This window comes from Cibotium barometz, chromosome 63, assembly GCF_041138505.1.
Source record: "Cibotium barometz isolate CiBa-2024 chromosome 63, ASM4113850v1, whole genome shotgun sequence".
NCBI lineage: Eukaryota > Viridiplantae > Streptophyta > Polypodiopsida > Cyatheales > Cibotiaceae > Cibotium > Cibotium barometz.
The window spans coordinates 18409909-18433642 of NC_141108.1; the positions used below are offsets into that span (position 1 = coordinate 18409909).

At 46.2% G+C, this 23734-nt stretch overlaps 1 protein-coding gene across 2 annotated transcripts in view; it reads left to right on the forward strand.

The window, feature by feature from the left end:
* LOC147603792 (syntaxin-32-like) overlaps positions 1-23516 on the forward strand; it is an 84250-nt gene extending 60734 nt beyond the window's left edge. For both annotated transcript variants that reach the window (XM_086795817.1, XM_086795818.1), the window contains 2 exons: positions 22820-23017; positions 23132-23516. In XM_086795817.1, coding sequence (XP_086651943.1) covers positions 22820-23017; positions 23132-23291 — 358 coding nt within the window. In that variant the 3' untranslated portion in view covers positions 23292-23516. The remainder of the gene's footprint in view (positions 1-22819; positions 23018-23131) is intronic.
* Positions 23517-23734: the final 218 nt, after the last annotated feature.

Genomic DNA, 23734 nt, shown 5'->3' on the forward strand with positions numbered 1-23734 from the left:
CTGGTCATAACAGCCGTTTGTCATGTTTTCTGGTGTTCTATCTCTCTTCCACACATAGGCATGGGTTTGCTCGGTGAAAGCACATAGGCAAGGCCTTTTTCTTGGATTCAGAGAGGATTGGAAATAGGTTTTAGGGGCTGGACAGCTTCCTTCATCTCGCGAAGAAAGTGTCCGACTCGCAAGTATCTGGGGTGTTTGTGGTGCCTTCCAGGTGTCCCATTCATAGCAAGTGCCGCAGGGGTTGAATTGGGACTTTTTTGTCGCGAAGGTCTTGCTTTTCAGGTGAAGGTTGAAGATCGAGGGTTCTACTCCGACAAGGGCCATCTACAGGGTTGACATACTCACGCACGAGGCGAGGTTCGACAGAATGCTGTGCATAGGGAATGCAGGATGGAAAAAAATGCAATGCAGTGGGTTTTCACAGGAGCCGTGCCCTCATGGGGTTTTCACCGACTCATGTGCCAGATACAAAAATGGTAAAAAAATGAAGGGAGAGGCAGATCTCCCTCTCAATGAGCGGAGGGTGATGGTGGTGGACCAATGCCAATCCGATTGCGAAGACGCTCAAGAATGGGGCGGTTGACGGACTTCGTTAGGATGTCTGCTTGGTTGTCTGCCGTAGAAATGTACTGGAGTCGGATGGTACCAAGCTCAACCTGTTCCCTTTTAAAGTGAAAATGGACACCCACATGCTTGGTACGGTTAGAAAAAATAGGGTTGCTAGCAAGGGCAATCGCACTCTGCTTGTCGACGAAGATGGTAGAGGTGGTGTCGATGGAGACACGCATGTCGGAAAGAAGTTGAGGAAGATACATAACCTCAGTGGTGGCATCATAGAGGGCCCGGTATTTGGCCTCTACCGAAGAACCTGCAACAGTGTCCTGCTTTTTGCTAGACCAAGAGAAAGGGGCAGATCCGAGGGAGAATAAATAACCACCATGTGAACGTCGGGAATCGAGGTCACCAGTCGAGTCGGAGTCCGTGTAACCGTGATCCCGTGACTATAGTGAATTCCATACAAATAGGTACCTACTAGATAGCAAACAACCCTCATAGCTGAACTCCAATGTGGCTCCTTGGGAGCATTGAAATATTGGCTTAAAATGGAGATGCAATAGGAGATATCCGGACGAGAATTTGTGAGGCAAATAAGTTTCCCAACCACTTGTCGGTAGGCTCGCTCTTCATGTGGAGGTGAGTCGACTTCCTTTGATAGTTTAACGGTGGGATCCAATGGAGTGGCCACGGGGATAGCACCATCAGGAAAATAGGAAGTAATGAGTTGGAGACAGTATTTCTGTTGAGACACGAAAATACCATCAGGATGTTGGATCACCTCCATGCCAAGGAAATATGAGAGAAGACCGAGATTAGTTATCTCAAAAGTTTGTCTGAGCGAGCTCTGCCATGATGTCAACCATTTTGGCTTGATGGGAACTTGAAATAATTAGGTCATCGACATACAGTACAAGGTAGCAAACCATCACCTGATTAGTGTGAATATAGACATTGGGGTCACATTGTGATGGGTGAAAACCTTGGCTGTGAAAAAATTTGTCGATGCGATGATACCACGCCCGGGGTGCTTGCTTAAGTCCATAAAGAGCTTTATGTAGGCGAAAAACTTTGTCCTCAAGACCAGGGAGAGGGAATCCCGGACGTTGGTCAACGTAGACCTCCTTGTGATGAATGCCATTTTAAAAGGCACTCTTAACATCCATCTGATAGATTGGCCATTTATGGTGCGCAGCCAGATTGAGCAAAAGACAGATTGTGGTCATTCGAGCAGTGGGAGCAAAAGTCTCGTTGAAATAAATGCCTTCTTTTTGGCGAAAGCCTTGCACGACAAGCCCGGCTTTCTATTTGTCTAAGGTACCATCGGCTTTAAATTTGGTGCGGAAAATCCATTTGGTTCCAATGACCTCCTTATGACGAGGGCGATCCACAAGTGACCACGTGCCATTACATTCAATGCTTTTGAGTTCGAGTTCCATGGCTTGTTTCCAGGATGGAATTTTAATAGCATCTTTCCACGAAGTTGGCTTATCACATGCCACATAGTTTGCGGAAAAAACAGAAGCCAGGCACGAGGGGTGAGTCTGGTGGATCGACAATGACCGTCCAAAGGGATATCAAAGGGAAGTTGAAACCGGCCTTCAAAAACTTGACGGGCAGTGAAACAAACACTCGCACACAAAACACTTCAACACCTTTGAGGATCTGGAAAAGGAAAACAAACATGGGGAGCTAGAGTGCTCTGGCCTTCAAAAACTTGACAGGCGGTGAAACAAACACTCGCACACAAAACACTTCAACACCTTTGAGGATCTGGAAAAGGAAAACAAACCGGGGGAGCTAGAGTGCTCTTGCAAACAGTACACGGACACCGATTGGCCCCAAATTGCAGTGGCGCCCCTTGCGGTATTTCTTTACTTGATTAACTTTGAGTACAAAGTACAACTTGTAGAATCCTCCACCAACAGGATCCCTTGTAGTTTCACCCAGGTCTTCCAAATAAGTGCTTAGCAAGCCTTACCCCATGTCTTCTTCATCAAGACCCTTCTCAAAGCCTTAACCCTTGATCTTTGTCTTCAAAAGCCTTCAAGTTAAGTACTCGAGGGCCTCGCACACACTCAAGGCTCAAGCCTCGCTAGCCGGCACCTCTCATGGCGCCCTTGCTCTCTTGCAAGTGTACCTTGGATATGTGTCCCACGTTCCAAACTGAGAAAGAGAGTACTTCAAACCAGCTAGGTACACAGGAACTCAAGACAAAGAGAAGAAATGCGGCGCTCACTAGCACGAACAGGACCGCAGACTGTCTCTTCCATGAGCCCATCCACGTGTCCCTGAAGGCTTAGCCTCATGCCCACGTTCTTAGCCAAATAGCTCAGTTGTCACTTGATGAAAACTTTCTGCAAGATACAAAGCCTTCTTCCTGTTTCCAAACTGTTCCATAAGCCAAGCAGCTCTCAGCCATCAACAAGAAGTTCACATGTCTCTTTCTTGCTCAGCGGTTGCACCAAGAGCCACGCCTCAACCTCTCACGCACAAGAGTCCTTATAGTTTCCACTATCTCTTGATCAGGCTGCTCACAGACCTTGCACGCTCACATGCTCCTCGCTGCAGAATGGCCAAGGGAAAACCGCCCGTCATGGACTCGAAGAAGCTCGCTATCTCTCTCTTTTTCACCAAAAGGGAGGCGACTTCTGTCCTGCCAGTCCGCCTTCTGCTGCCCAGCTGGTCTCCTGTAGCCATACCTGTTCACAGATGCTGCAGCCCGACTGTGTGCCCAAGGAGTTAACCAACAGTCGCCTGTGTGCCTGTCTTCTGCCCCGCCCTTCACAAGAGCGTGAGAGATAGAACTCAGCATGCAGTCCTGTGCGCCCAGTCGAGCAGCCCTCTTGTGCCCACCTTGCTTTTCACCAAGAGAAAACCCTGTGCTGCAGTTCTGCCTGTGCTGTCTGGCGACCAGCCTTCCAAGGAGAAGCACCCCACACCACACCGACTTCACCACCCTTCCCCTTAATAAGGAGGCGCCTCAGCTGTCATGGCCCTGTGAAAATGGAGCAGGACAAGTGTGGGCATGGTGGTTGCAGAGTCAGAATATTTTATGATTCACATGGGGGGTGCCCGGACAGAGTTTAAGATGTGTGGACATCCCTAGGTGTGAAGGGGGGAACTAGAAACATTAAGTTTTAATGTTTATTGGAGTTTGCCCCTAGGCCTTAGTGGCCCTAGGAACTTATTAAAGTTTGGGGCCCTAGGGATTAATTTGGGGAGGAGTTTTCTCTCTCTTCTCTCTCTCTCTTCCCTTTTTGGGGAGTCGTGTAGCAAAAGTGGAGAAGCCTTCATGCGCATGGGGAGAAGCGTGGAAAAGCATAGAAGCAAGGCGGCTGCTGTTTTCTGAGTTTTTGCTGCTGATTTCTTCTGTATAACCAGCTGTACTTCCCACGTGTGCAGTCCGTACAGCACTGTACGACTGCAGTACAGGCTGCTGTTGAAATCTGCTGCAAGTGTTCTTCTTCTCTGCTGGAATTCTCTGCGCACAGGCCAGTACAGGCTGTACCAGCAAGTACACAGCCCGTACAGCCCTGTACGACAGCCGTACAGTGTACGGACAGGGCTGACGCACGCTTTTCTGAGTGCTGTAGCTGCAGGCGGTGCTTGTCAGGTGGCTGGACAGACCTGAATACACAGGTTCAGGTTGGTACAGGAGTGGACAGCAGGCTGTTTATGCAAGTACAACTCCTGGCACGTATCCCGAGGCGGTACAGACGGGTACTGTGCTGATTTTCAGATCTGTATTTTTCAAGGACAGCATAAGAGTGGACATCAGGAGGATACAGGCAAGTACAAGCACACGTGTGAAGCAGGATTGTGGATACAAGTGCCTGCAAGCACAGATTGGTGCTGTTGCTTCCTCCAGTGTTGTTTCACGAGCTGAACTTGGTAAGCTCTGTTTCTGTTCATCTATCTCTCTTTCTACTGCTTGATGTCTGTTGCAGATATGTGTTATCTGGCCCCTTGTGACAGGAGGGGTATGGCAGATTGACAAGGGATTAAGACAGAGATTGGACAGCACATGTATGTTTGAGCTGAGAAGATGTATCATGCACTTGAGTTATGCCAGATGTATGCCCATGGCTGGCCTGCTTAGTGATCTTGGCTGATCAGAGGGAGGCACAGTGTGTTGTTTGAAGACACAGATCTGTGTGCATAGATCCTCTGTGCTGAGAAGGATTTGTGGGCCGTCAGATTGGACTTACAGGTGTAAACTCTTGGCTGGTCTTTGTGTTGTACTCAGCCATTCATTTTATTAATTGAATAAAGAAATACCGCAAGGGGCGCCAGGCTTTGGGGCCAACAGGTGTCGCTGTGTTTTCAGATTTGGGCACTCTAGCTCCAATCTATGTTTTGTTTCTCATCTAGACTACAAGTGGACGGGTGATTGCTCTTACCGCACTCTGGTTTTCTATCAGAGGCCGGTTTCAAGGTTCCGTCCCCGGGACCAATCATCAACTTTCTGAAGGGGGTGAGCTCGTGGTTGCTTTGAAGAAAGCCATCGCTGAAAATTCAGCAAACATGTCTGATACAGAAGAAGAGTACTTCTATCATGAAGAAGAAGAGCAAGAGACTTCTCCTGAAAGAGATGTATCTGAGGATATTTTTGCAGGAGAACAGGCTGCAGATGTTGAGCCTTATGAGGATGTAACACAGCGAGAAGATGTGCATGGTAAAGAGGATGATGATGCTCGGTTCAAAGATCGCTTGGCTAGTGTTGTGGATACTTTTATGCAGCTCACTCAGAGCGAGAGATTTGCTGAATTTTTGAGATCTCGCACAGAGCCCCGCACAGAGCCCCAGAAAAAGAAGAAGAAGGTTCGTTCGAAGAATCTTCCTCAGGGTCATAGTGGTGCCATCCCACAGGAACCATCTTTTGGCCAGTTTCCGAATATGCAGCATGCTTATGGAGCAAACTCTCAGAGTTCCTTCTATGGACAGCCACCTATTCCTCAGCAGAATATGCATCCAGGTTATTTTGGTGGTGGCTCGGTGTTCCAATCCATGACTGGGGGTTATCCTCAGGGAGGCATGGGTATGTATGGGCCTTTTGGAGCCAATTTTCAGCCTGGCATGCAAGGGAATATGTATGGTGGTATGCAGTCCGGTATGGCTGGAAATATGTTTGCAGGCATGCAACCTGGGATGCAAGGCAATATGTTTGGTGGCATGCAGCCAGGTATGCATAATGGAATGTATGGAAACATGGCTGGAATGTATGGTATGCCTGGCATGGGAATGGGAAATGTTGACCCAATGATGGGTATGAATGTTGGGGGCAGCAATCTCACGAAACCACTTCCATATGATAATCTAACGCCTATGGGAAAGGCGAAGGATTACAAGGAAGGGGGAGCTGCAGTGAAGTTTGACACTTTCAGTGGGGCCAAGGATAAATTGAAGGCACTTACCTTTTTACAGCAGTTTGATGCTGCTTTTTCTGGTGGGAATTACACAGAGTCCTCTAAGGTGAGGAAAGCTGCCACTTTTCTCAAGGGCAATGCTTTGCAGTGGTGGTCTACTCTTCTTTTGCAGGGCATAGCACCCACCACATGGGTCCAATTCAAACAGGTTTTCTCTTCCGTATGGCTCACATCTACATTTGAGGTGGATGTTATGACAGCATGGCACAAGCTGGATGCTTCAAAGTGTGATAGTTTGGAGGATTATAACAAGAAGTTTTGGGAAGCTCTACTCCCAGTGACTTCTTATCGTGCCGTGCCATTATCTGAGCAGGTTGAGAAATATTGTTGTGGGCTGCCCTTGGAGGTAAGAGATTACTGTATAAATACGAGTAACGAACATGTCACAGATGATTGAAAATGCTATGACAGCTAATGCGTTACTCACAGGTGGTTCATCTGGATTTAAGGGCAGTAAGAAATTGAGCAAGAAAGCTGAAAAATTTGGGCATGCTTCTCGTGATGCTAAAGGGTCTACAGAGACAAAGTATAAGAAGTTGCCAATGCCCAAAAGGACTTCTGAGGAAAGACAGGCTTTGAGAGATGCTCAAAAGTGTTTTTACTGTACTGAAGAGGGGCATATGTCATTCAATTGTCCCAAAAGAACGTCCAAAAAGGACCCTGACAATAAAGGAGAGCCCAAGCCAAAGAAACCAAAGCCTTCTGCAGGCTTAGTTCCTGATCTTGTGGGGGAGCAGCTAGGTGGTGAAGCTACAGAGTTGTGCAGGGCATGGGGCAAAGTGAGAGATCAGAATGCTTTGATCTTCTTTGACACAGGTGCTAGAGCCAACTTCATTTCACCAGATTTGGCTGGCCGATTGGGGATTCGCGCAGAGGAGATGGGGCCGTTACATGAGGCAAATATGGCTTGTCCAGGGTATGCAGAACCCGTTACTCCTATTATTGGGAAGCTTCGGCTTCATTTGCAGGGATATGTGGACAGCGAGGAGTTCTTCATCATGCCTTTGGATGGTTGTGATGTTTTGTTGGGGATGCCATGGTGCCACAGGGTACATGCGGTGGTGGATACTTACAATAGGAAAATTACTCTGACTCATAGAGGGAAAGAGCATGTATTGGATGTAAAACTCAAAGGGGAATCTGTTCCTATTGTATCCGCTTCGGCGATTTCATCAGTAATGAAAAAGCATCTTTCCGCGTACTTGATTTATGTAAAGGATGCACAGGATGATGAGTCTAAGTCTAATTTGTCAATGTTAGATAAGGACAGGGCTGATTTCTTAAGTGGGTTTCAAGACTGTTTTTCCGAGTCATTGCCAGGAGAATTACCTCCTGAGAGGCCAGAAGATCATGCCATAGATCTGATTCCTGGTAGTACTCCACCGAATAGACCGCCGTACCGTGTTAGTGCAGCCCAACAGGAAGAGATTATGTGTCAGGTGCAGGAGCTTCTAAATAAGGGGTTGATTCAGCCTAGCTCATCACCCTTTTGCTCACCTGTGCTCTTAGTGCAGAAGGATGGTTCTTGGCGCATGTGTATTGATTACAGGGGGCTGAACAAGAATACCATCAAGAATCGATTCCCCATACCGAGGATCGATGACATCTTGGACCGCTTACAGGGCTCCACAGTTTTTAGTCGTATTGACTTGAAAAGCGGGTATCATCAGATACGCATTAGACCCGAGGATGTGCATAAGACAGCATTCCGAACCACATTTGGGTTGTATGAGTTCTTGGTTATGCCCTTTGGTTTGACAAATGCGCCTGCCACATTTAACAGAATGATGGACAGGATTTTCAGGCCTCATAGAGAGTTTGTGGGCACATTCTTTGATGATATGATTGTGCATTCACGAACTGAGGAAGAGCATAGAAGGCATTTGGCCATTATGTTTGCAGAACTCAGAAACCATAGATTGGTGGTTAATGGCAAGAAGAGTGAGTTTTTCTTGCAGGAGATACATTTCTTGGGGCATATTGTGTCTGGTCATGGAGTCCGTATGGATCCAGCAAAGGTGGAAGCAATACTTAATTGGCCAGCTTTGAGGACTGTGCATGATGTACGCAGCTTTCTAGGATTGTGTTCCTATTACAGGCGTTACATACGGCACTTTGCTGAAATTGCTTCACCTCTTCATGCTTTGACGAAGAAAGCAACTCCGTTTAGATGGGCTGATCGGGAAATTACAGCATTCAAAAAGCTCAAAGAAAAGCTTACTTCGGACCCAGTATTGGTGTTACCGGACCTCCGAAAGGCTTTTGTTGTCCAGTGTGATGCATGTGGAAGTAGCATTGGTGCAGTTCTCATGCAAGAGGGACATGTGATAGCCTATGAGAGTAGAGTTTTGCAAGATGCCGAGAAGTATTTACAGGTGTATGAGAAAGAGATGTTGGTTGTAATTCACGCTCTTTCTACTTGGAAACACTACTTGCTTGGGGCTGATTTTACTGTACAGACAGATCATCAGACCTTGCGTTATTTCCTCACGCAGACTAAGCTTTCAGAGAAGCATATGCGTTGGGCAAACTTTTTGTCAATGTTTCACTTCCAGATTGTGCATGTGGAAGGCAAAAAGAATGTAGTGGCAGATGCTTTGTCACGCAAGCCACAGGTCTCTGCAGTTTCACTTGCTTATCATCATGAGCTTGATGAAATGAAAGAGCAGTATGCCCATGATGAGGATTTTGAAAGGTTGTATGATCAGATGTCCGAGGGTCAGCGGCATGAGCATTACACTCTCAGAGATGGGTTTTTATTGATGCATGGCAGACTGTGTATTACCAGGCCATTGCGACTCAAGGTTATGATTGAAAGTCATGCTCCACCGTATGCAGGTCATAGAGGGATTGACGCCACGGTCAAAGCAGTGGAGACTTTCTTTTATTGGCCAACCTTGAGAAGAGATGTTGATGCCTTTGTGAGGCAATGCATCGTATGTCAGAAGGTAAAGTTTGACCGTCAGAAGACACCAGGGTTATTACAGCCTTTACCTATTCCGGATAGACCTTGGGAGAGCATTGCCATGGATTTTGTATTTGATCTTCCACGGACACAAACGGGAAATGATGGCATCTGGACTATCATATGCAGGTTCAGTAAGCAGGCACATTTCATTCCCGTGCGGAAGACAATTAAAGTGGATCATATGGTGAAGTTGTTCATGGCGAACATCTTCAAGTATCATGGCTTGCCTATGTCTATCTTTAGTGACCGTGATCCACGGATGACGAGTTTGTTTTGGAGAGGGTTGTTTGACAACATGGGTACAACTCTCAAGTTTTCATCGTCATTTCATCCACAGACAGATGGTCAGTCAGAAGAGGCTAACTCTACAGTGTTGGATCTTCTCAAGTGTTATGTGTTAGAGCACAAGCAACAATGGGAAAAATATCTTCCTTTGGTGGAATTTGCATATAACAACACAGTACATAGCTCGACAGGCAAGGCGCCTTTTGAGATTGTAGGAGGAGGGAAGAAGGTACCACCCATTTTGCATACAAAGGATAAGATCTTTGAGGCTGATCAGTATGTGGAGAGCTTGGATGAAGCTTATCGGAGAGTTAAGTTGGCCCTCCACAAAACTCAGCAGAAGCAAAAGAAAGCCGCAGACCGTCACAGACGTGATTTACAGTTTGCATTGGGTGATTGGGTTCTTTTGCGCTTTGAAAAGGCTAGACTCAAGAAGATGAAGGGTAAAGAGCGCTTATTCCCTAAGTTGAGTATGCGATATTATGGGCCTTTTCAGGTTTTGGAAAAGATTGGTGAAGTTACCAGATCACTGGAGGATTCACAATGCTTTTCACGTGAGTCTTCTTAGACCTTTCCGTGGGGATGTGCCTGAGGATGTATCAGATGAGGCTCAGCCGGAAGTTGAGGAACTTGATGAGGTTCTGATTCCAGAGCAGATACTGGCACATAAAGAAAGGAAGGTACGAGGTAAAGTTTTCCGTCGCTATCTTGTGAAGTTCAAGAACTATTCACCGATGGATGCGAAGTGGATGGAGGAAGGTGACTTAACAGATTCACCTCAGGTTTTGCAGCTTTATCTCGATGCCTTTGAGTTAGAGCTGACTCTTATTGTGGCTCATTCAGGTTCAGCAGAGCATGGGTCTGGAGCATTACCTGATGCTCAAGAGGGGGGTAGCACCTCCACTCCCTTGATACAGATAGGCTCAGATGACATCTAGAGGTCGCTTGGTGCAGATTTTCTCTCACCCGAAGGTACTGAGGCTGACAGTACATCTGTTTATGGGACTTCTATGATATATGTGTACTAGTCACATGAGATTTTTGTGGATATGTATGGTTCACAGTGGTATACAACTTGGACTATTACTATGCCATTGGTTTGCAGTGAATGTTGATACATGTGTATGGCTTAGAGAGATTGGGACGCTGATCTTGCCATATTGTATATTTCACTTTGGATATTTTGATGCATCACCAGAATGCAATCGAGGACGCTTGCCATTTTTCAAGAGGGGGGTATGTCATGGCCCTGTGAAAATGGAGCAGGACAAGTGTGGGCATGGTGGTTGCAGAGTCAGAATATTTTATGATTCACATGGGGGGTGCCCGGACAGAGTTTAAGATGTGTGGACATCCCTAGGTGTGAAGGGGGGAACTAGAAACATTAAGTTTTAATGTTTATTGGAGTTTGCCCCTAGGCCTTAGTGGCCCTAGGAACTTATTAAAGTTTGGGGCCCTAGGGATTAATTTGGGGAGGAGTTTTCTCTCTCTCTTCTCTCTCTCTCATCCCTTTTTGGGGAGTCGTGTAGCAAAAGTGGAGAAGCCTTCATGCGCATGGGGAGAAGCGTGGAAAAGCATAGAAGCAAGGCGGCTGCTGTTTTCTGAGTTTTTGCTGCTGATTTCTTCTGTATAACCAGCTGTACTTCCCACGTGTGCAGTCCGTACAGCATTGTACGACTGCAGTACAGGCTGCTGTTGAAATCTGCTGCAAGTGTTCTTCTTCTCTGCTGGAATTCTCTGCGCACAGGCCAGTACAGGCTGTACCAGCAAGTACACAGCCCGTACAGCCCTGTACGACAGCCGTACAGTGTACGGACAGGGCTGACGCACGCTTTTCTGAGTGCTGTAGCTGCAGGTGGTGCTTGTCAGGTGGCTGGACAGACCTGAATACACTGGTTCAGGTTGGTACAGGAGTGGACAGCAGGCTGTTTATGCAAGTACAACTCCTGGCACGTATCCCGAGGCGGTACAGACGGGTACTGTGCTGATTTTCAGATCTGTATTTTTCAAGGACAGCATAAGAGTGGACATCAGGAGGAGGATACAGGCAAGTACAAGCACACGTGTGAAGCAGGATTGTGGATACAAGTGCCTGCAAGCACAGATTGGTGCTGTTGCTTCCTCCAGTGTTGTTTCACGAGCTGAACTTGGTAAGCTCTGTTTCTGTTCATCTATCTCTCTTTCTACTGCTTGATGTCTGTTGCAGATATGTGTTATCTGGCCCCTTGTGAGAGGAGGGGTATGGCAGATTGACAAGGGATTAAGACAGAGATTGGACAGCACATGTATGTTTGAGCTGAGAAGATGTATCATGCACTTGAGTTATGCTAGATGTATGCCCATGGCTGGCCTGCTTAGTGATCTTGGCTGATCAGAGGGAGGCACAGTGTGTTGTTTGAAGACGCAGATCTGTGTGCATAGATCCTCTGTGCTGAGAAGGATTTGTGGGCCGTCAGATTGGACTTACAGGTGTAAACTCTTGGCTGGTCTTTGTGTTGTACTCAGCCATTCATTTTATTAATTGAATAAAGAAATACCGCAAGGGGTGCCAAGCTTTGGGGCCAACAGGTGTCGCTGTGTTTTCAGATTTGGGCACTCTAGCTCCAATCTATGTTTTGTTTCTCATCTAGACTACAAGTGGACGGGTGATTGCTCTTACCGCACTCTGGTTTTCTATCAGAGGCCGGTTTCATCAGCCCACTTTTCTCCAAAAAGCAAAAACTGAAAGCAATAGCCAAAAAGTGAATCCTTTATTATTTTAAATCATCAAAGGTTATAAAACCTTTATACTATAATTCTTTTTGTCCCCTTCACACTTGGGGTTGTGCACACATGGGTTTCCTTATCAACTCCAAACCAATGCCATTCACACTGTCCACCATGTCCCCGTGCCCACCTCCATACTGTCCAGATAAAAACACACGGTCGTAACATACCCCCCTCTTCAAAAATAGCAAGCGTCCTCGATTGTACTCAATGGCACAGTAAGGCATCTTATGAGCAGAGACTCCCCGTATGACAAAAGCAATGGCCCTCAAGTGCATTTGGGTGACGAAACAATCATCCTTCACAATATGGCCACACCGTCACGTCAAAGTGACAAACAACTCTTGCTTGTTCCTTCAGAACCTGCAGCAAAAGTCTAAAACCAAGTGGAAACACGTAACCTGTGTTAGCCAAAAACAAAATCATGCATCATTCTACGTATGACAAACATATGCATGACACATATATGAATTCGCAAACAATATGCTCCTCAAGATGCTCTACCTACTCGAAAATAACAGTCTCAGGGCTGCTTGCAACCTTACGCCCATGAACATCCCACACAGGACCCACGACTGAAGGTACAACATGAGCATATGAAGGCACTCAATGCATCCAAACAATACATCCACGAAGTACTTCCCACGTATGTCCCTCTTGATGCTTTACTCACTCTGCACATGGCCATCCCGCAGCAGCCACACCCAGTGGTGCATCCATGAACATAATAAAGTACTTGATGTATCATACCAATATACATGCATCACATGACACAATGTAGAGTATCACCCAATGTATTCTCAATGGTACCAGGATCCAATGGCACTAGAATACAATATTACCTCAAAAAGTGTATGCATGCATGCACAAATAGAGTTCGATCCATATATCCATGAACCAAACTAACTCTAGGACTGTTCGCAAGACTTATGCCCTCCATAGAGTCTCGAAGTGTTAGCTTAGGTTGTTGCAGACTTTGAGCTCAACCAAACCATGCCATTCCAAAAGAGACCATCCTCAAAGGTGTTGAAGTGTTTTGTGTGCGAGTGTTTGTTTCACCGCCCGTCAAGTTTTTGAAGGTCAGTTTCATGGTTCCATTGTCGGGATATTATCGACTTTCTCAAGGAGGCGAGCCTGTGGTTGTCTCATGAGAGTCACATCAAAAGATTCTACATGTGGAAAGTGAAAAGGAAGTGCAGGAGGCAGTGCAAGATTGTCAATATGAGGTGAAGAGCAAAAGCTGAGGATAAAGCGCAAGAGAAAAGACACAAAAAGTAGTTGGCTAGGAACAAGAAGCAGTTGAAGTGTTATGGTGCAAAACATGGGTTAAAGGCTTTGGCTTTTGACACTTTGTTACTGGTGGTATCTTCACGGAGGCTTCATGGGTTCGGAAGGCAGCTTCTTTCTACGTTTAGCAGTGGTGATCTACTATGCTTCATTGGGGACGTGTGCTTACCACTTGGGTGGAGTGCAAGCAGGTTTTGGGTGCCTGAGGATGTATCAGATGAGGCTCAGACGGAAGCGGAGGAACTTGATGAGGTTCTTATTCCCGAGCAGATACTGGCACACAAGGAAAGAAAAGTACGAGGTAAAGTTTCCCGTCGCTATCTTGTGAAGTTCAAGAACTATTCACCGATGGATGTGAAGTGGATGGAGGAGGGTGACTTAGCAAATTCACCTCAGGTATTATCTTGATGCCTTTGAGTTGGAGCCGACTCTTATTACGGCTCATTCAGGTTCAACAGAGCATGGGTTTGGAGTATTGCCTGATGCTCAAGAGGGGGGTAGCACCTCCACTCCCTTGTTACAAACACGCTCAGTTGTCATCTAGGAGTCGCTTGGTGACATCTTTGTATTCACCCGAAGCTACTGAGATTGACAGTACATCTGCTTATGGGACTTCTATGATATTGTGTACTAGTCACATGAGATGGTAAAGTTGGGTATGGTTTACAGTCGGCCGCACCTTGAACGATAACTGCAACTATGAATAACACTATCTACATCTATGGGTAACAGAGATGGTTTTTGCCTTTGGAACTAAGGTATGACTAAAGAAGATCTGGAAAAGGAAAACAAACAGGGGGAGCTAGAGTGCTCCTGTAAACAGTACATGGACACGGATTGGCCCCAAATCACAGTGGCGCCCCTTGCGGTATTTCTTTACTTGATTAAATTTGAGTACAAAGTACAACTTGTAGAATCCTCCACCAATAGGATCCCTTGTAGTTTCACCCAGGTCTTCCAAATGAGTGCTTAGCAAGCCTTACCCCATTTGTTCCTCATCAAGAGCCCTTCTCAAAGCCTTAACCCTTGATCTTTGTCTTCAAAAGCCTTCAAGTTAAGTACTCGAGGGCCTCGCACACACTCAAGGCTCAAGACTTGCTAGCCGGCACCTCTCATGGCGCCCTTGCTCTCTTGCAAGTGTACCTTGGATGTGTCCCACGTTCCAAACTGAGAAAGAGAGTACTTCAAACTAGCCAGGTACACAGGAACTCAAGACAAAGAGAAGAAATGCCGCGCTCACTAGCACGAACAGGACTGCAGACTGTCTCTTCCATGAGCCCATCCACGTGTCCCCGAAGGCTTAGCCGCATGGCCACGTTCTTAGCCAAATAGCTCAGTTGTCACATGATGAAAACTTTCTGCAAGATACAATGCTTTCTTCCTGTTTCCAAACTGTTCCATAAGCCAAGCAGCTCTCAGCCATCAACAAGAAGTTCACATGTCTTTTTCTTGCTCAGCGGTTGCACCAAGAGCCACGCCTCAACCTCTCACGCACAAGAGTCCTTATAGTTTCCCTCTCTCTTGATCAGGCTGCTCACCGACCTTGTGCGGTCACATGCTCCTTGCTGCAGAATGGCCAAGGGAAAACCACCTGTCATGGACTCTTAAGAAGCTCGCTATCTCTCTCTTTTTCGCCAAAAGGGAGGCGTCTTCTGTCCTGCCAGTCGGCCTTCTGCCGCCCAGTTGGTCTCCTGCAGCCATACCTGTTCACAGATGCTGCAGCCCGACTGTGTGCCCAAGGAGTTAACCAACAGTCGCCTGTGTGCCTGTCTTCTGCCCCGCCCTTCACAAGAGCGTGAGAGATAGAACTCAGCATGCAGTCCTGTGCGCCCAGTCGAGCAGCTCTCTTGTGTCCCACCTTGCTTTTCACCAAGAGAAAACCCTACGCTGCAGTTCTGCCGGTGCTGTCTGGCGACCAGCCTTACAAGGAGAAGCGCCCCACACCACACCGACTTCACCACCCTTCCCCTTAATAAGGAGGCGCCTCAGCCCACTTTTCTCCAAAACGCAAAAACTAAAAGCAATAGCCAAAAAGCAAATCCTTTATTATTTTAAATCATCAAAGGTTATAAAACCTCTATACTATAATTCTTTTTGTCCTTTTTACACTTGGGGTTGTCCACACATGGGTTTCCTTATCAACTCCAAACCAATGCCATTCACACTGTCCACCATGTCCCCGTGCCCACCTCCATACTGTCCAGATAAAAACACACGGTCGTAACATACCTCCCTCTTCAAAAATAGCAAGCGTCCTCAATTGTACTCAATGGCACAGTAAGGCATCTTATGAGCAGAGACTCCCCGTATGACAAAAGCAATGGCCCTCAAGTGCATTTGGGTGACGAAACAATCATCCTTCACAATATGGCCACACCGTCACGTCAAAGTGACAAACAACTCTTGCTTGTTCCTTCAGAACCTGCAGCAAAAGTCTAAAACCAAGTGGAAACACGTAACCTGTGTTAGCCAAAAACAAAATCATGCATCATTCTACGTATGACAAACATATGCATGACACATATATGAATTCGCAAACAATATGCTCCTCAAGATGCTCTACCTACTCGAAAATAACAGTCTCAGGGCTGCTTGCAACCTTACGCCCATGAACATCCCACACAGGACCCACGACTGAAGGTACAACATGAGCATATGAAGGCACTCAATGCATCCAAACAATACATCCACGAAGTACTTCCCACGTATGTCCCTCTTGATGCTTTACTCACTCTGCACATGGCCATCCCGCAGCAGCCACACCCAGTGGTGCATCCATGAACATAATAAAGTACTTGATGTATCATACCAATATACATGCATCACATGACACAATGTAGAGTATCACCCAATGTATTCTCAATGGTACCAGGATCCAATGGCACTAGAATACAATATTACCTCAAAAAGTGTATGCATGCATGCACAAATAGAGTTCGATCCATATATCCATGAACCAAACTAACTCTAGGACTGTTCGCAAGACTTATGCCCTCCATAGAGTCTCGAAGTGTTAGCTTAGGTTGTTGCAGACTTTGAGCTCAACCAAACCGTGCCATTCCAAAAGAGACCAACTCCACAAATAGCATCATCTCAATATCCAATTGACCGATTCGGTGGTCAAGAACAACTAGAACCATATGACAAAGATCAATGTCCCAATCTTCTTCAGTCATACCTTAGTTCCAAAGGCAAAAACCATCTCTGTTACCCATAGATGTAGACACAGTTATTCATAGTTGCAGTTATAGTTCAAGGTGTAGCCGACTGTGAACCATACCCAACTTTACCATTTCATGTGACTAGTACACAATTTCATAGAAGTCCCATAAGCAGATGTACTGTCAATCTCAGTAGCTTCGGGTGAATACAAAGATGTCACCAAGCAACTCCTAGATGACAACTGAGCGCGTCTGTAACAAGGGAGTGGAGGTGCTACCCCCCTCTTGAGCATCAGGCAATACTCCAGACCCATGCTCTGTTGAACCTGAATGAGCCGTAATAAGAGTCGGCTCCAACTCAAAGGCATCAAGATAAAGCTGCAATACCTGAGGTGAATTTGCTAAGTCACCCTCCTCCATCCACTTCACATCCATCGGTGAATAGTTCTTGAACTTCACAAGATAGCGACGGGAAACTTTACCTCGTACTTTTCTTTCCTTGTGTGCCAGTATCTGCTCGGGAATAAGAACCTCATCAAGTTCCTCCGCTTCCGTCTGAGCCTCATCTGATACATCCTCAGGCACCCAAAACCTGCTTGCACTCCACCCAAGTGGTAAGCACACGTCCCCAATGAAGCATAGTAGATCACCACTGCTAAACGTAGAAAGAAGCTGCCTTCCGAACCCATGAAGCCTCCGTGAAGATACCACCAGTAACAAAGTGTCAAAAGCCAAAGCCTTTAACCCATGTTTTGCACCATAACACTTCAACTGCTTCTTGTTCCTAGCCAACTACTTTTTGTGTCTTTTCTCTTGCGCTTTATCCTCAGCTTTTGCTCTTCACCTCATATGGGCAAAGACACTGCCTCCTGCACTTCCTTTTCACTTTCCACATGTAGAATCTTTTGATGTGACTCTCATGAGACAACCACGGGTTCGCCTCCTTGAGAAAGGCGATATCCCGGCAATGGAACCATGAAACCGATCTTCAAAAACTTGACGGGCGGTGAAACAAACACTCGCACACAAAACACTTCAACAGCTTTGAGGATCTGGAAAAGGAAAACAAACAGGGGGAGCTAGAGTGCTTCTGCAAACAGTACACGGACACCGATTGGCCCCAAATCGCAGTGGCGCCCCTTGCGGTATTTCTTTACTTGATTAAATTTGAGTACAAAGTACAACTTGTAGAATCCTCCACCAACAGGATCCCTTGTAGTTTCACCGAGGTCTTCCAAATGAGTGCTTAGCAAGCCTTGCCCCATGTCTTCTTCATGAAGAGCCCTTCTCAAAGCCTTAACCCTTGATCTTTGTCTTCAAAATCCTTCAAGTTAAGTACTCGAGGGCTTGGCACACACTCAAGGCTCAAGACTCGCTAGGTGGCACCTCTCATGGCTCCCTTGCTCTCTTGCAAGTGTACCTTGGATGTGTCCCAGGTTCCAAACTCAGAAAGAGAGTACTTCAAACTAGCCAGGTACACAGGAACTCAAGACAAAGAGAAGAAATGCCGTGCTCACTAGCACGAACAGGACCGCAGACTGTCTCTTCCATGAGCCCATCCACGTGTCCCCGAAGGCTTAGCCTCATGCCCACATTCTTAGCCAAATAGCTCAGTTGTCACGTGATGAAAACTTTCTGCAAGATACAATGCTTTCTTCCTGTTTCCAAACTGCTCCATAAGCCAAGCAGCTCTTTTGCCATCAACAAGAAGTTCACATGTCTTTTTCTTGCTCAGCGGTTGCACCAAGAGCCACGCCTCACTCTCTCATGTACAAGAGTCCTTATATTTTCCACTCTCTTGATCAGGTTGCTTACAGACCTTGCGCGCTCACGTGCTCCTCGTTGCAGAATGGCCGAGGGAAATCGCCCCTGTCATGGACTCGAAGAAGCTCGCTATCTCTCTCTTTTTCACCGAAAGGGAGGCGCCTTCTGTCCTGCCAGCCCGCCTTGTGCCGCCTAGTCGGTCGCCTGCAGCCATACTTGTTCACATATGCTACAGCCCGACTGTGTGCCCAAGGAGTTAACCAACAGTTGCCTGTACGCTTGGCTTCTGCTCCGCCCTTCACAAGAGCGTGAGAGATAGAACTCAGCATGCAGTCTTGTGCGCCTAGTCGAGCAGCCCTATTGTGCCCGCCTTGCTTTTCACCAAGAGAAAACCCTGCGATGTAGTCATAGTTGTCACGGTACGAAAATACGATACCGTACAAGAATTTTTAGTATGATATGAGATTTTCGGATACCGTACGATAAAATACGGTTTTTATTTTTTACACTTACAACCTATGGAGCTTCAAGCTTGAATGTGAGGGAAGGTTGGGAGGGGAGGAGTCTATAGTGCTTGAGGAACGAGAACATGGATATGTGTCTCTCCCAGTTGGATCTCCCGATTGTCTTCAAAAAAGAACCTGGATGGGTAATGCAATACCAAAGGTCTCCCAATGTAGCGTTTATGACTAAGGGCCCGTCCTTGCAGAAATACGAGCAGTGCATCTAGGGTGATAGGTTTAGGGACTCCTCTCTAGATCAAAATGGCCATGTCCAAATCTTCTCCCTCGTACATAACTTGAGAATCTAACTGTCTAGCCTACCTATACCAGGGATCTCCAAGTGATGTAGCAAGATTCTCTCATCCTATCAATCAAGTGTATACTACCAGTCTACCTCGCCAGATTTTTTACGTCTCTCAACAACCCCATATGGAATACTGAGTGGACATGAAAGTTGCGAAGTATTGCGAGCATTTGGGATCTTCGTTAAGCAGGGTTTCTATATTTTTTTAAAGCATTTGGATTTTTTTTTTCAAGGATTTTTTTTGGGGGGGGGGGGGGGGGGGACTCGCACCGTACGGTATCGTACCGTACGGTACGAGAAACAACTATGGCTACAGTTTTGCCTGTCCTCTCTGGTGACCAGCCTTCCAAGGAGAAGCGCCCCACACCACACCGACTTCACCACCCTTCCCCTTAATAAGGAGGCGCCTCAGCCTGCTTTTCTCCAAAAAGCAAAAACAAAAAGCAATAGCCAAAAAGTGCATCCTTTATTATTTTAAATCATCAAAGGTTATAAAACCTTTATGCTATAATTCTTTTTGTCCCCTTCACACTTGGGGTTGTCCACACATGGGTTTCCTTATCAACTCCAACACACTGTCCACCATGTCCCTGTGCCCACCTGCATATTGTCCAGATAAAAACACAGGGTCGTAACACACGAGGGGCGAATTTGGTGGATCGACGATGACTTTCCAAAGGGATATCAAAGGGAAGTATACCAGAATCACGCATGGTTTGTTGATACCAACGTGGTAAAGGGTCCGAGGGTGTTTGATCAAAGGAGGAAGCCTCCTCAAGAGGTGGAGTTGTAGGTAGCTGATGGGGTTCATTTGGCACAGTCTGAGATTCTTGTTCAGTTGGTATGGGCAGCGGAAGGCGATGTTAAGTCTCGCTCATCAAAGAGAATGTCTCGACGAACGAAAACTTTGTTTGATCGTGGATCAAAAACTTTGTAAGCCTTTGATTCAGAAGAGTAACCCACAAAAATGAGCAACTCACTCCTTGGCTCAAGCTTGCCCCTTGTATCATTCGGAGTGTGAGTATATGCTCGACATCCAAAGACACGGAAGTGGGAAACGGTTGGCTCTTCGCCAAAGAAAGCCTCAGATGGGGTCCTGTGGGGAACAACAGCCGTGGGGGAACGATTCAAAAGATACATCGCAGTGTAGCTGATTCTGACCAGAGACGTTCAGACAGCTTAGCTACAAAAAGCATGGAGCGTGCCATATTCATGACTGTTCTGTTCTTGCGCTCGATCACTCCATTCTGTGTGGAGACAAGATAGACATTGTCCAAGGTAGCCTGGTTGGGGTCAGTGTTGGTGTCAAATAAGACAGTGCCAATGGATTTTGTGGGCATCATTGTGTTGTTGCCACATCAAACTTCTCCCTTAATGGGACACTGAGAAATGAAAATGTCAGCATTACGTGCCATATAGTGAGTAGCGCCACTGTCAACTACCCAAGTGATAGGATGACCACAGGGAAGAGTTGGATGGGCCTCAGTAATGGGCACAGAGGGATTATCTGGTAACTGACAAATCTGAATGAGGGCAGAGGCCTTTCCTTGCGGATGGCCTTGTTTAGGCCTTCGTTTCTTCCTTTTTGTGGAGTGGTGGCTGGAATCAATCTTGAGTGTGACTAGAACAATATTGGCTGAGGGGCTAGGATGAGGTGTGAGGGAAGACCAGTCAGACATCTCTTTAGGAGTGGTGAAAGAAACTGACTGTGAAGGTGCGGCGTGAGCAACCTGACTATTAGCTCGCCGGTTGAGGCTGAATACCTGGGTCCAATACTGGCACACTGGCTTTGGGCATGTATCCTCCTCTGGAAGTAACGGCTGATAAGCTCAGAGAAGAAAAACCATATGCCAAGGGTGTAGAGGGTGAATGGGTAAAAGTAGGCTGGTCGTCTCCCAATGAAAGACCTCGAACAGGGCTCTCCAGTGAATGAGGAGTTCCATCCTCTGTGTGATCTATATCGGAATAAGGGGAGCCAGTATCTGGTATGAAACGGTGATCCTCCGGAATCGAGGGTAGACGATCCATGGTGTGTACTTTCTAGGTCTTCAATCCCTCTGCTCACGATCGCTCTGATACCATGTGAGGGCAAAAGAGACCAAAGGACCAAACATATGAAAGATCAGAGCAAAACACATAGCACGCAATGGTGATGTGAATATAAAAGATGAAGTCCAGTACAAGAGCTCTATGTGAGACTCCGAATAAGCAGAGAGAGCTGCTGTCCCGTAAAACGCAGTTAATAGAGTTGGAGTGACCCTGATGAAAGCACTGATATAAGCCTGATATAAGACTGATGTGAGCCTGAAGTAAGGCTGCTGAAAAAACACTGATGTCAGCCCAAGGCAAACGCTGAAGACGATCAGTCCAGCAGTAGAAAACGCTGTAGGAGAACCTGATGTAGGCGGCGAAAAGGCTGTGGTGAGGCTGATGTAGACGGCCAAAACCAGCAGCAGTTAACGCTGCAAGAGAACGTGATGTAGGCGGCGAAAACCAGCAGCAGTTAACGCTGCAAGAGAACCTGCTGTAGGTGGCCAAAACCAGCAGCAGTTAACGCTGCAAGAGAACCTGCTGTAGGTGGCGACAAGCGATGTGAGCCGTTTGTGTGCTGACCAGCAGGAGATGGCGAGGCACACTGTGATGTGCAGTCCACGAGATATCCTGCCTGCGATGAAACGCAGATGTGAGGCGTCCAGGGCACAAGCGATGGAACGCTGATGTGAAGAGAAACGCGGATGCGCCCAGTCCACGTAGGTTGGTGATGATGAACACGAGAAGGGCCTCATATTTATATGAGAGTTTTAGTGGCCAGCGTAGAAGTCGGCCAACATAGAAGTTGGCCCTTTTTGGGCTGCCTGTTTTTGGGTACACACACCTTCCAGACAGGAGGCCAACTTTATTGCTGATGAATGGGCTTTTTAAAGTCCACCCAAAAAAAAAAGTGTGTATTGTGTTGTGTTCAGTTGTGTGTTCTTTCTTTCAATTGTGTCAGAGGCTTGATCCTGTGTGTACTACTCGTAAGGGACCCCATCACTGGCATGTGAAACTTATAGTCATGTGATTTATCCTTGACTAGAAAACTGGCATGAGAATTGACACAGTAGGGGGATTGTTGGGAATCAAGGTCTTACCTATGTGTGAACAGCCTCTAGAAGGCTTATGTGTTTGTGTGTGTGTGTGTGTAAACTACACGGAAAGGTAAAGTACAAGGAATGGAACAACCTAGAGCACATTTGTTTGAGAAAAAAGTAGAATGTGTAGGTAAAGAATATAAGGGCAAAGTAGAACGTGTTGGAAAAGAATGAAAAAGGAGTGTCAAATAATCTTACCTCAACATAATAGCTAGTGCTTTTTTCAATTGGTTCTCAAATTGCAATTGCGTGTAAGACGATGATTGTTGGGAGCCTTAGATTTTAGAGAATTGAAGTGCCCATCTTCAAATTTCCAAGTGTCTAGCAATAACATCTCCCCTATTGTGTGGGAAATGGGAGGTCGAATTGGTTTTGAAAGTATTGATACTTGACTGCAGGCAACTATACATAATTTTTAAAGATATGCAGATGGTACTGCTGTGTAATACCTAATACATTACTAGGGCATTTCTTGCCCATTTTTTGGTCTGTCCTAGTCGGAATGACATGGCTTTATTCTTCATTTGTACTCTGCTCTGTGCAGACCTCTACAAAGTCAAGATGGCAGTCTGCTGTTGTAAAGTCTTACCTAGTTGTAGGTCTGAGCAATGGTAAGGTTTAAGCTCTTATTTAGTTTCAGGTAATAACCTGCATGTGATTTTGCAGGCCAGTTAGAAAGGAGGATAGTCCAACGACCATGTCGAGTTTGCAGCAATCTATGCAGCAGATGGTTCCTTTACAAGACAGCTACATGCAAAGCAGGGCAGAAGCTCTTCAAAATGTTGAATCTACCATCTTGGAACTTGGCAGCATCTTTACACAGCTGGCCACAATGGTAGCTCAACAGGGCGAAATAGCTCTCAGGTATGTGACAAAGATAGTTTGGGGGATGTGCCTACAACAGTCAACTTGCAATACGATCTTTGTTAAAATCAAACTGGACAGTGACATGATCTAGTTTTGTTTATTAATTAACAGGATTGATGAGAATATGGATGACACATTGAGCAACGTAGAAGGAGCTCAGGGAGCCTTGTTGAAGTACTTGAATCGCGTCTCATCCAATCGATGGCTCATCTTAAAAATTTTCTCTGTCTTGATTGTGTTTTTGTTAATATTTGTAATCTTTGTAGCGTAATGACAGAATTTTGTTTCGGTCAGATCTATGATCTTACTGATTCTTTTGTGCTGAAATTGATTGTTCCCTGATAAGAGCATTTATGTAATGTATAGCCACATAAAACCTACAGGTCTTCGTGTTACATGTTTGCCAGCACGTCATCAAGACACACAAGTATGATTTTCGAAGCTAGCCAATGTTTGCAAAGTTTTTACTCAGGAAAAGAGCTATTTGTTCTTGCATGATGTTTACTTGGACATTTTTAATTCTCCATAAGGGATTTCCGGAATGACTTATGGTACAACTTGGCTAGATTTGTAGCTGCGTATTTCACTCCTTACAGAAGTATGTTAGGTGGACTTCCTTTCTCCGGAAACTACTTCTCAGGTGTTGGCTAGCAGTCCCCTTTCTCTTGGCCGTAGGAAGATTTTCTTCTTTCAGTACCAGGTGAGCTTTGATCT